The 13,928-nt window shown below is 41.6% G+C and overlaps 1 protein-coding gene across 10 annotated transcripts in view; it reads right to left on the reverse strand.

The window, feature by feature from the left end:
* Positions 1 to 13,928, reverse strand: part of LOC102958974 (phospholipid-transporting ATPase IB-like) — a 220,089-nt gene that overhangs the window by 194,798 nt on the left and 11,363 nt on the right. For 4 of the 10 annotated variants that reach the window (XR_006217562.1, XM_042985767.1, XM_042985836.1 and 1 more), the window contains exons 1-2: positions 13,390 to 13,496; positions 1,706 to 1,850 (exon numbers count right to left, since the gene is read on the reverse strand). Coding sequence is in view for 9 of the 10 variants with exons in the window: in XM_042985767.1 (XP_042841701.1) it covers positions 1,706 to 1,806 (101 nt within the window). In the remaining variant the exon portion in view is untranslated. Of the gene's footprint in view, positions 1 to 1,705; positions 1,851 to 13,349; positions 13,547 to 13,928 lie in introns of those variants that run through there. The other 6 variants (XM_042985888.1, XM_042985701.1, XM_042985626.1 and 3 more) reach the window with 3 other exon arrangements.

Genomic DNA, 13,928 nt, shown 5'->3' on the forward strand with positions numbered 1-13,928 from the left:
ACAAGGATGTGGAGGAAAAGGAACCCTCATGCACTGTTGGTGAGAATGCAGATTGGTACAGCCACTATGGAAAACAGTATGGAGATTTCATGAAAAATTAAAAATATATTTACCATATGATCTAGTAATTCATTACTGAATATCTACCCAAAGAAAACAAAAACACAAATTCACAGATCTATATGCACCCCTATGTTTATTGCAGCATTATTTACAATAGGCAAGATATAGAAGGAACCCAAGTGTCCGTCCACAGATGAACAGGTAAAGAAGGTATGGTATATATCAAAATGGAAGGACCTAGAGGGTATAATGCTAAGTGAAATAAGTCAGCCAGAGAAAGACAAATACTATATTATTTCAGTCGTATGTGAATATAAGAAACCAACAAAGAGAAAAGAGGCAAACAAAAAACCAGAAACTTAAATACAGAAAAATAACTGGTGGTTGCCAGAAGGCAGATGAGTGGGGGGATGGGTGAAATAAAGGGGATTAAGAGCACACTTACCCTGATGAGCACTGAGTAATGTATACAATTGCTGAATCACTATATTATACACCTGAAAACTAATATAACACCATATGTTAAGTATACTTCAATCAAAAAAAAAAAAAAGCCTAATGCTAAATTCCCCAATGTAGGATAATGGTGGAGAACTCAGCAGCTCTGTGAGGTTTCACTGCAAAGCACGTTACCTTGGGAATGCAAACTGGTGCAGCCACTCTGGAGAACAGTATGGAGGTTCCTGAAAAAGTTAAAAAGAGAACTACCCTATGACCCAGCAATTGTACTACCAGGTATTTATCCAAAGGATACAAAGAGTAGTGATTCAAAGAGGCACATGCACCACAATGGTTACAGCTGTCAACAACAGCCAAACTGTGGAAAGAGCCCAAATGTCCATCAGCTGATGAATGGATAAAGAAGATGTGTGTGTGTGTGTGTGTGTGTGTGTGTGTGTGTGCGCGCGCGCATGTGTATTTAATGGAATGTTACTCAGCCATCAAAAAGAATGAAATCTTGCCATTTGCAAGATGTGGATGGAGCTAGAATGTATCATGCTAAGCGAAATAAGTCAGTCAGAGAAAGACATATGACTTCACTCACATGTGGAATTTAAGAAACGAAACAGATGGAACATAGGGGAAGTGTAGGAAAAAGAAAATAAGATGAAAACAAGAGGGAGGCAAACCATAAGAGACTCTTAACTGTAGACAACAAACTGAGGGTTGCTGGAGAGGTGTTGGGTGGGGGGGATGGGCGAAATGGGTGATGGGCATTAAGGAGGGCACTTGTTGGGATGAACACTGGGTGTTATATGTAAGTGATGAATCGCCAAATTCTACTCCTGAAACCAATACTACACTATATGTTAACCAACATGAATTTAAATAAAACCTTGGGGGGAAGAAAGGAAAGCACTTTTACCTCCTAGGTATTGCTAAAGGGCACTCTCGATTGGCAGTGGGCTGCATGGTACTGCTATGAACAGGAGGAACAAGTGAGAGCAGAGGCCAATTCAGAAACAGAAACCTTGAGGGTGAGATGAAGACACAGCCTATTCTTGGTAGTGAACTTGAGAATTCAAAGTTTCTCAGGGTTTGAGACAACTGTTACAGCCTGAAGTATCTACACCAAGCGTATTTTGCAGGTGAGGACCACATCCTCCTCCTTCCTCTCCTCCCAGCTACACACACTTCTCACCTGATGGAGTTTTTGCAGAAGTTGTTCCTAATGGGCTCATTGAGGTAAATGGTGCGGACTTTGGACACGTCTGATCCTTGCAGAGACTGTTGGCAGCCCATCTTTTCCTCCACCTTCTGACAGATTAAAGAGAAATCAACAGGTCCTACAACAAGAAGGCAAAGGAATGTTACCCAGAAGTGCAACTGAAATCAGGCTCCAGGGAACGCATCAAGTGCATTGCATGTTGGACCTCTGTTGAGTCCCCAGGGAGGAGACTGTTTCCCTAGCCTCCAGTTCTTCACTTGTCCCATCCATTTCTCCAGGGACCAGACATCCAAGACCTCCCCTGTCACCCTGTATTGGCGAGGCGGTTCTGGTTCCCTCATGGCTACCACATCCCCATTCCCTCCCCAGCCCTGGAGGCTCTGGGTGGGCACTGACACTCAGCCCAGGCAGGAGACTGGGGAAGATGCAGTGAGATAGGGCCCAGCAGCTGGCCTCAGAAAAAGAATGGGCGAGGGGAGGAAGGTGAATAGGGCTGGGGGAAGCGGAGGGGAGAGTGTCTTGGCTGAAGAGCAGTAGCTCCATGACCAGAGGGCAGCCCCCTGACCAAGATGGCCTTAACATTCCCCTCAGCTTGACTAAATTGGAAATAGATGTCTTCTTGTCTCTAGTCCCTGAATTCCCTTTCCTTTTTACTAACGTGAAGCATTTCCTTTGGAAAAGGTGATTGTATGTTGTTATTCTACTCCCTTTGAAATGTACAGAAATGTCCTGAAAAGCCCCTTGCCAGCTTTAAGATCCATGGGAAAGCTTTTCTCAAGGACCTGGGAGATCCCTGAAATGTAATCATCAAAGAAGTTCTCCATTCCATGGCAGAGTAGGAACCTAACTTCAGGGGGTGCCTTGCTCGAAGTGTAAAATTCTCACAAGTCATGAAGATAAGAGAAAATGTACTTATTCTTTGGGTAAAGCCAGTTAGCAGACACAGGTGGCCAACAATCCTCCTCCTTCCCCACCCCAGCTTTTTAAAACTCCCCCCCCCCACCTTTGTTTCAGCCAAGGTGAGCTCAGTCTCTCTCCCCTATTGATATAGCCTTGAATAGTCTTCCTGGCCACATTAACTTCACCCAGGTAACGTATATTTTGATATCTCCTACCCCCAAAATAAGTGAGATTTTTGACCAAGGGGCCAAGGAAAGTCTCATTTGTTTCTGACAAGAAATAGAGGCTAGTGTGCCCTCAACAGTAAGAAGCATTTTTATGTCTGAGTCCATGTACCCAGTTTTCCTCAGACTTGCCCAAGGTCCTGTAGTGCAGGATTAATAGGGATATTCAAGTCCTTGAGTCACGAACTTTCTCACCATCACTGTATGTTTAGTAAGAGAGCGATTTCCCTTCAAGCGTTTCCCTAACAATGCATCCATGTGTGAGGGTGAAGAAACAAAAAGTGAGTTACAGTTTACTAAGGGGCTGCTGATGAAAATAAACAAAGCTCTAAACACCTGACTAGACATGTGTGATCTTCAAGGCTATCAACAGGCTTCAAGGAGGAGCCCGTTGACCTGCTGCTACCTGACAGAAGGGTGCTGGTGACCAAGTGTCCCCAGTTGAAAGGCCTGAGCCTTTAATGTCCCGGCTCACACACTAGGTGCCTCTCACCACACCAACGTGTCTCTTCAGCAAATAACTGGTCTCTTAGGGTGGCCCCATTAAATTGTATAATAGTAAAAAGTGAGCCAACATAGAATCTTATGAAAATGTAATGCAGCCCTTTGCCCATAAAAATGACAAAGCCTAAGGAACAAAAGACAAAGGAAATTCTTGTTTGCACATCAAAAGAATTAAGTTACAAAACACACAGAAAATACATTTCCTGTAAAAGAAATTAAATATGGCCATTATGAAACAAGAAGTCAAAAACAGAAATACTAAATTATTTTTGGAAGTGATAATGAAACTGCAGAAGAATTTTTAATGTGACCTGAAAGAGCTCAGAAAAGAAATGAAAGAGAAATATCTTAAGAAAAAGGAAAGCCACCTTAGAAGCAACTAAGATAACAGAGAGCTGAAAAGAGGCATGTCCTGCACAGACTATGAAAACTAAGCAAAATGAAATGAAAAAGAGCACAGATGATAAAGAACTGGAGAAAAATTATAGATGTGGGACAAAGGATCCAATGTATGCATATTTCTTGTCCTTAAGAAATTTAAAACATGAAACAAAAATATTGAAAGTCATAGTAGAATAGATCTTTCTTTAATGAGAACAAAACAACTAAGAAAAATCTAACACAAATTCCAAGACACTTCCTGGTTAAGTTCATTGGACTTTAAGAATAATGAAAAAAAATCATTATTAGACCAGCAAATCATTTATGAAGTTTGGAAAGAGAGGGACTATTGGGGCCCCACATAGAAGTCATCACTGAGGCAGGAGACCAGATGTCCTATCAAGAAATGAATGAAAAGCTGGTAAACAAGATGTAGAAAGCAGTGATTTACCTGGATACAAAAACAAGGCTTTAGGTAATCATAGGCCATCTTATTGTGACCGAACTTTCTGTTGACACAGCTTAAAATGGTGACTTTTTTTTTTTAAGGCTTTTTAAATTCACTACTCAAGCGAGTAGCTATTATCAAGCCAAATTTTCATCAAAAACAAAATTCAAGAGAATTAAGTAAAAAATTCAAAAAGCACCTTCCTCCTGAAGAAATGTGCCAATTAACACCAAAATTAACTGTGGGGAAACAGGGGTTCTATAAGGCAAGGCTCGGGTCATGCCCAAGATAGAGACTCTGAGAAAACGTCATAGTCACAGAAACTCATCTCAGGGTCAGGGTGAAGTTGAAAGAATGCTGTCCCATTATCCATTCAACCACTCCCACAGGGCCTTGGTATAATTCTGACAAAGGAGAGAGAGACAGAGAGAGACAGAGAGAGATGGGAGGGAGGGAGCTTTCTAGCAGAATAACCCAAACTGGCATCATCAGAGTTGGCCAAGAAATCTCAAGTACTGTCAGTTTAAGATGGTTCAGAATTAGTAGTGCTACAAGGTAAAAGCAGATAAAAACACATACAAAGAGAGGGAGAGAGAGAGAAATAGGGCAAAAGCAGTATGTTGGCAGATGATGGCTATGAATTTTTCACAGAGGCAAGAAAACCAAGACATCTCAAACAAAGTAAGTCAAGAATAATATTACACTTGGATTTATAGTGAAAATGCAGAAAAATCAAGACAAAGAGGAAATCTTAAAAGCGGCCAGAGAAAAATAAGAGGAAGGAATGTTTCCCCAAAATTTTATGAAACTGCATTATGACACCAAAACCAAAGTCATTACAAGAAAAAAACAATACAAATTCAAATCCATTATAAGCATGAATATAAAAATCCTTAGCAAGAAATCAAATCTACCAATATGCAAAACGATTACACACCATGACTTTTATGCATTGAACTGCATCTTCACACCAAAAAATGATCCGTTGATGTCCTAACCCCCAGTACCTCAGAATGTGACTTTATTTTGAAATAAGTTGTCTCAGTCTGCTCAGGCTGCTCTAACAAAATACCACAGACTAGGTAGCTCATAAACAAATTTATCTCTCACGGTTTTGAAGGCTGGGAAGTCTGAGCTCAAGGTGCCAGCATGGTGGTTCTGGTGAGGGCCACCTTCCTGGTTCGTAGCTGGTGCATTCTCATTGTGTCCTCACACAGTGGCAGGGGCTAAGGACCTCTCTGGGCCCTCTTATATAAGGCATCGATCCCATTCGTGAGGGCTCCTTCATGCTTCAGCACCTCCCAAAGGCTCTATCTGCTAACACCCTCACCATTGGTGCTTAGGATTTCAACACATGGATTGGGGGGAGGGGGCCACAATCGTTCAGACCACAGCATAAGGTCCTTGCGGCGTTACCCAAATTGCGATAATGTCATAGGGTGGACCCTAACCCAGTATGACTAGTATCCTTATGAAAAGGGGAACTTCGGTCACAGAGACAGACACACATATAAAGAGAAGACAATGCGAAGAGACAGGAAAATGCCACGTGAACATGGAGGTACCAAGTGGAGTCGTGCTGCTGCAAACCGGGGAACACCCGGAGCTACAAGAAGCTGGAAAAGGCAATGGATGACCCTTCTCCTATGTATTTCAAGTGGAGTGTAGCCCTGCTGACCTTGATCTTACACTTCTATACTTGAGAATTCTGAGACCATAGATTTCCATTGTTCTAACTAAGTCACCCAGTTTGTGGCACTTTCCCTATGACGAGCCTAGGAAACTGACAATGACCTAGTGGGGTTTATTCCAAGAAAGGAAGTTTGATTCATCATTTGAACATAAAATGATGTAATTTATCATCTCGAAAGACTAAAGGGAAAGAAAACAAACCCTATGGTAATCTCAACAGGTACAGAAAAAGCATTTGACAAAGTTCAACATCAAATGATCAAAACTCTCAGCAAGCCAAGAAAATCGGGGAAGTTCTTCAACCTAATGAACGATATCTATGAAAAACATGCAGCAAATATCAGACTTAATTGTGAAAAACCAAATGCTTTCTTCCTAAGACTGGTAATGATGCAAGACTGTCCTTCCTCACCGCATATATACAGTATTGTACTGGAGGCTTTATTCAGTGCAAAAAGGCAAGAAAAGTAAAATTCAAAGAGAAAGGAAAGAAAGAAATAGAAGTCTATTGACAAACTATATGATGGCCTATGAAAAATACTCTCAAAGTATCTATTTTAAAAACTGTTCTAGTGTAACATGTAAAAAAAAAAAAAAAACCTTGGAAATTAAGACTCCCATCTTCATAAAGAGAAAAAAAAAAAAACGTATGACTAAACTGAAAACCAATGACTCTTCTTACATCCATCAGAGAATTGAGGTCACAGGGCAAATTGCCAGCCCCAAATCTAAAGAGATAGGTGAATACAGAGAACCAGAATTTATCTCTGGAGCCCGTAACTGGCAGAAACATGTAGAGGGTCATTGATTAATTGCAGAAGGCTTAACCATGCCCCAGATTTGAGATAAAGTCCTAGAAGGGGACCTTAAGGAATACCACTAGACTCTCAGGGTTAAGATCAGAGAAAAGTCCCCTCATGCTTCCAGTAAGGGAAAGGGAAAGGGGACCATTGTAAAATATGCTCAGCACACTGTGTTCTCCTCAACAAGGGCTTGTCCTCAAGGAAAAGTGTTTTACCAGAGCCTCATCAACATGGGAGAAGGGAAATACCTAACTTTAGCTCTTTCTAGTCTTCCTGTCTTACTTAAAAGAAAAACACCCTAAAAAGCACTTGTGAAGAACAAAACCAAATCAAAGGACTATCACAGCTGGAAGAAGTGGCTAAGAACCTATTTAAGAAGGAGTCTCTAGAGAAACCAAAATACACAGTGAATCTACAGCTGCATATGGAACAGTTTCCAGGGGTAGGGAGGGGGAGGCTAAAAACTAGCTTAGCAAACTCCTACACATAAAGTGAACGAAAAAAACCCCACATCGGAGTGGGTGGGAAAGGCTGACACCACCTTCCTACAAACCCCACTCTAGGTATGGCAACCCACAATCAGGAGGGAACTCAAAAAACCTGAGCTTCTCCCTGAGGCATGAAGGGTTTGAACCCTACATGTGGCACCTCGACTTTTACCTGCGCCCTAGAAAGGAGCCCCCAAAACATCTAGTAGGGCTTGCATCCCTGAGACTCACAAGGCTATGGTGAACTGAGAAAACTGTTCTTAAAAGGTCTCACATGTGCAAACACCCACCCCAGGGCCGAGCACAGAGGCGGCCAACTAAAACGTGCCTAAGCTTTCTGTTAAAGAGATTTATTTTCTCATGTTAACGCACTGGCCTACGGGGCTGACATCTACGTTAACACACATCTGGGGGTCTGCCGAAATTCTCTCCAAACACGGAGGCCTGTGGGCGCAGTCTTTGCTCTCCCCCTTTGCCTCACTCCAGCCCTCTGCTATCTCCTAGAGTGGAGCCTGTACCCCCGCCTGGTGACTTCATTTTTACGGCTGGAGGGCTATGCTCATGGGTCCCACTGGACCGTAACCAATGGAGAAAGAGTTTGCACCCAGTTTGCACCCCCAATGTCACAACAGAGAGACAACAGACTGAGGAGCCCAGGCTCTCTGTGAAGCAGGCCAACTAATCTTCACAGGAGTGATCTGAGTGGCAGGGTTCTAATCCAACACATATCTAAAGACTCAGTCATCCTCTCCAGAGACCGTGGAGGGTGGGTTCTGTGTTTGTACTCTGCCACCCTCAGAGCACCAATATTTCCCAGAGGGGAGCTTTTACACACAGCTGGGACCCCAGTTTGTACATCGGTGCCCCAGTTTTTGTGACTGCCACTCAGCGGATGCTGCTTGACTTCCTGGCTCTGGTGGCCAGTGGGGGTTGCATTCCTGGGTCTCATGGGATGGGACTGTAACGATCAGAGAGCTGGTTCTCGGCCAGCACCACTCTCAGGGCGTGTCACAGGCAGCACACGGAAACACATGCCCGGTCGTTCTGCGGAAAAGGCCCATCTGCCGGTCCTGGAGCTTCAGCCTGAGGGCAAGCTGCTGGTTTGGCACACAAGGGGCCTGATGAAGTACTCTGCAGATACAGAAGCTGGTGGATGCTGTCTGTGTGCTCTCCCTCTGCCTCACTCCGGGTTGCCAGTATCTGCCAGAAAGGAGCTGGTACCCTCGCCTGGCACCTCAATTTTTGTGACTGCTTCCCAGGGGACACTCTAGGTTGCCTGGCTCCGGAGACCAGCAGGACTCATGCTTGTGGGTCCCATAAGGCTATAACCAACAGAGAAAGAGTTCTTAACCAACGACCATCCCCAGGGCAGGGCAGAGTGGCAACAGTCTGTGAAACAGGCCTGTTAGCTTTATAGCTGCAGCCTGGGGGACAGCCTTCTAATTAAGCACATGTCTAAGGGCTAACTGGAATCCTCTCCAGAGACCTCAGACGGTGGCACTATCTTTGCAGCTGCTACCCAGGGGACGCTTCTAGACTGCCTGAGTCTGGTGGCCGGGGGAGCTTACACTCACGGTCCTGAAGGGCCACATATTTGTATACATTAAAAACTGCCACCTGAGGGTCTATCTACCAAGCAGGAAATAAAGACACTAACTTTAAAAGATGTCTGCGCACCCATGTTCATTGCAGCATTATTCACAATAGGCAATATATGGAAACAACCTAAGAGTCCATTGGTGAATGAATAATAAAGAAAATGTGGTGTATATATACACAATTAAACATCATTCAGCCATAACAAAGAGGAAAGTCTTGCCATTGGCAATGACATGGATGGACTTGAGGGCAGTACGCAAACTGAATTAAGACAGAGAAAGACAAATACCGTATGATCTCACTTACATGTGGGAATCAAAAACAAAAACAAACAAACAAGCTTGTTCAATAAGAAGATTGATGATGGCCAGAGGTGGCGATGGGAGATGGGCAAATTTTTAAAGAAGGTCAAAAGGTACAAACTTCTGGTTACAAAATAAGTAAATCCTGGGGATGTAACAAGCAACATGGTGACTATAGTTAATAATACTGTATTGCATATTTGAAAGCTGCTAAGAGCAAATCTTGAAAGTTCTCATGACAAGACTGAGTGCCTGGGTCGCTCAGTTGGTTAAGCGTCTGACTCGGCTCAGGTCATGATCTCACGGTTCGTGGGTTCAAGCCCCGCATCGGGCTCTATGCTGACAGCTCAGAGTCTGGAGCCTGCTTTGCATTCTGTGTCTCCCTCTCTCTCTGCCACTCCTCTGCTCATGCTCGGTCTGTCTCTGTCTCTCAACAATAAATAAATGTTAAAAAAAAAAAAAAAGTTAAAAAAAAAGTTCTCATGACAAGAAAAAAAATTTATAACTATGCATGAAGACAGATGCTAACTAGATTTGTGGGTGATCACTTCACAATATATACAAATATTGAATCATTATGTTGTACACCTGAAACTAACATTATAGGTCACCTATATCTCAATTTAAAAAAAAAAAACCACTTAAACTTAGAATTACCATAGGATCTGGGAATTCCACTTTTAGATATATACCCAAAAGAATTAAAAGTAGGGACTCAAAGGGTGCCTGGGTGGCTCAGTCGGTTGAGCATCCGACTTCAGCTCAAGTCATGATCTCACGGTTCGTGGATTCAAGCCCCGCGTCGGGCTCTGTGCTGACAGTTAAGAGCCTGGAGCCTGCTTCAGATTCTGTTTCCCCCCTCTCTCTCTACCCCTGCCCTGCTCATGCTCTGTCTCTGTCTCTCAAAAGTGAATAAAGATTTAAAAAAAAAAAAGTTTAAGTAGGGACTCAAACAGAAACTTGCACACCAGTGTTCACAGCAGTATTATTCACAATGGCCCAAAGGTGGAAACCATCCAAATGTCCGTCAACAAATGACCTGATAAACAAAATGTGGTATGCACATATAATGGAATATTACTCAGCCTTTAAAGAGAATGAAATTCTGATACATCCTACATGGATGAAACTTGTAAATATTATGCTAAGTGAAACAAGGCAAACACAAAAGGACAAATACTATGATTCCACTTATATGAGGTACCTAGAGTAGTCAAATTCATTGAGACAGCAAAAACTAGACTGGAGGTTACTGGGGACTGGGGGAAAGGGAAAAGGAGAGTTATTGTTTAATGGGTATGGGGCTTCTGTCTGGGATGATGAAAAAGTTCCTCAAATACACAGTGGTGATAGTTGCATGATTTTGTGAATGCATTTAACGCTACTGAATTGTAAACTTAAAAGTTATTTGATGTAAGAGACTTTCAAAGATAGAAAATAAACTAAGGGTTGATAGAGGGAAGTGGGTGTGGGATGAGCTAGATGAGTGATGGGCATTAAGGAGGGCACATGTTACAATGAGCACTAGGTTTTGTATGTAAGTGATGAATCACTGAATTCTACTCCTGAAACCAATACTGCACTGTATGTTAACTAACCAGAATTTAAGTAAAAATTTGAAAAGAAAAAACACAAAACAAAAAGTGGTTTGAATGGTAGATTTTCTGTGTCTTTAACCGTAATAAAATAATAGGCGATAGATATTATAAAACTATTATAATTAAACAGTGACTAGGAACAGAATAAGCCAGGAAAAGTGATCATCTATACTGGAGAATAATGAGTGGCATTATTAAGTCTTCAGGAAAAGAAAGGCCATTCTGTAAATTGTACTGGACTAATTGGTTAACAGTATGGGAGGAAATTATGTCTCTAATTTCCATCACTTACAAAAATACATTTCAGATAGGCTAAATTGTCTAAGTATGAAAAGCAAAATTTCAAATATTTAAAAGGAAGAATGAAATCTGTATGAGATCAGGGTATGGGAAAGATTACTTCAAAAACGTTCAAAAGCACAGACCATAAAGGAAAATACTAATTAATCTGACTTCATGAAAACAAAGAATCTTTTGTGCATTAAAATAGTAAAACAGGCACCTGGGTGGCTTTGTTGGTTAAACGTCTGACTTTTGATTTCAGCTCAGGTCAAGATCTCCAGGTTCATGGAATTAAGCCCCACCTTGGGCTCAGAATAAATAAACATTTAAAAATAATAAAAAATATATATATTTTAAAAAAGAAAAAATAATAAAACATTAAAAAATTTTAAAAACAAACCACATACCACTAGAGTATATTTTAATGCATATAACTGACACAGGTGTTCTACCCAGATGTTTTAAATGATTCCCACAAATCAATAAAAAAATATATAAAAACATAAGGAAAATGTATGAATTGGCAATTAATTTAGAGAAAGATAAAAGCAAAATAAATATATGAAGATAGCTCAAATTCAATCAGGCTAAAGCTAAATACCAAAGAGCATGACAAGGGTGGGTGAGGGCATGGGGCATTAGAAACCCGGAGGGGACAGGTGGGAGTATAAATTAATAAAAGCATTTTAGAGAGTAAGTGAAGACTGCAGGTGTCCCACAATCCAGTACAGTAGTCGCCCCACATCCATGGGCGATGGGTTCCAAGACCCCCAGTGGATGCTTGAAACCACAGAGAGTACCAAGTCTTATAACAACGATGTTATTTGCTATGCATACACACCTATAGAAGTTTAATTTGTAAGTTAGGCAGGGTAAGAGATTAACAGCAATCATGACAAAATAGACCAATTAGACCAACATACTGTAACACAAGTTATGTGGATGTGGTCTCCCTCTCTCTCTCTCTCTCAAAATATCTGAAAGTACTGTACTGGCCTTCTTCTTGTGATGATGTGAGATGTTAAAATGCCCACATGATGAGACAAAGCAAGATGAATGATGTGGGCATCATGACCTAATGTCAGGCTACTAGTGACCTTCTGACCGTGCGTCAGAGGAGGGTCCTCTGCTTCTGGACTGTGGTCGACCACGGATGACTGAAACCATGGAAAGCAAAACCACAGTTAAGAGGGCACCACTGTATTCCCATTTCTAAATATAACTTTTAAAAAATAACTCATATGTGTATACAAGAAGATGTGAACAAGGATGTGTATTTCAGCACCATTTGTAACAGTGAAAAAAATACGGAAAAATCTCACTGCTTATGAATAAAGAGTTAAGTAAAACCCATCTTAATCATATGATGAAATATTGTGGAGACATTGAAAAGAGTGGTACCAATAGATGATAGATGATATACTAGGTAGAGCTCAAAAATCTAAGAGTGATGTGAAAATGATATATACATTACTCTACCAAATCGTTTATGTAAACTTTTAAGAAATATAACTACAATATTGTGTCTTGCTTATGGATCTATACTTTGTAAATATATATTTGTAAATATATGTATGTAAATGTGTTTTTATTTTTCAAAATATTTATTTATTTATTTATTTATTTATTTATTTATTGTGAGAGAGAGAGAGAGAGAGAGAGAGAGAGAGAGAGAGAGAGAATATATCCCAAGCAGGCTCTGCACTGTTGGTGCACACAGTCTGACATGGGGCTCAATCCCGTGAGCTCATGACCTGAGCTGAAATCGAGTTGGACGCTTAACCAAATGAGCCATCCAGGTGCCCCTGTAAATGTACCTTTATATGACTAAAACCACACATAACATATTCAGAATAGTAATTACCTGCAGCAGGGGCCATGGGAGGAAAACAGGAGGACTGAGCCTAGAGGTAATGGTTAAAGGTGATTTTTGCTTTGTTTTATGTTCAATTATTTATTTCTAAAAAAAAAAAAAAGAAATTAAATAAAAAATTAAAAACATAAAAAATAAAATGTTAGAGGTTGTGGTGACAGTCTGTGTGTTTGTTGAATTTTATACACGTGCACAGACACACATCACACAGACTGACTGCAGTGGCATCCACCAGTGACAGTCCAAATTACTGGGATATTTTTAAGCAGTAGGTAAATTACATAGGAATCTATCATCTCACTTTATCTTTCTCTGGCCACTTAGGGTCGAGGACACTGATCCCAGCCTCTCACACCTGTCCTACAAAATTTCAAGGGCAAGAATCTGCGATGAAGAGAAGGACGGACTCCCTGGGTGAGCCTGGGACATTTGAGAATGGACCCAAGTTCAGTTACTGGAACAGTTGTCCAGCTGCTGCTTAAACGGACAACACAGTGAAACAAAGGACTTCCTAGTTACTCACCAGTCAGGCTACGGACTCCACTTTTGACTGGAAAACTGACCTTTTTAGGGTTAATATCCTGAATGTCTTCCCCCAGCCCAAACAGCTCTAATCGGGGACAGTGGCCGCTGGGCTTGGCCTGGAGTGAGCCGAAGCCTTCCCAGCTTGCCTCTGGGAGTTCTGACAGTTGAGGGCTCAGCACCGCCCTCCGCACTGCGCTTCTGAGATGGGGCTGCCCACATTCCCCGTCCTTCCACGCTCACCAAGTGTGCTTTCCTTGCCCTCTGAAGTACCTCCCAGGCTTCAACTCGGCCTAGAAGAAGGATAAGAGAGACTTTCCAAGCTTCAGAGCTGATTTGCTTTTCCTCCGAATGGTGAAAAAAAAGTATGTAATGTGCCTTACTAACAGGTGAACACATGAAGATAAGACCATACCTCACTGGAAACAATGTGAACCTAATGTAGATTTGATAACTGATGATTTCTGCCAATAGCATCATAGAGTAAGTCATCGGCTCTCAAACTTTAGAGTCTCAGGAACCCTTCAGACTCAAAAAATAGCAAAGAACCCAAGGAGTTTTCATATATGTGGCATATATC

This window comes from Panthera tigris, chromosome A1, assembly GCF_018350195.1.
Source record: "Panthera tigris isolate Pti1 chromosome A1, P.tigris_Pti1_mat1.1, whole genome shotgun sequence".
NCBI classification, from domain to species: Eukaryota; Metazoa; Chordata; class Mammalia; order Carnivora; family Felidae; genus Panthera; species Panthera tigris.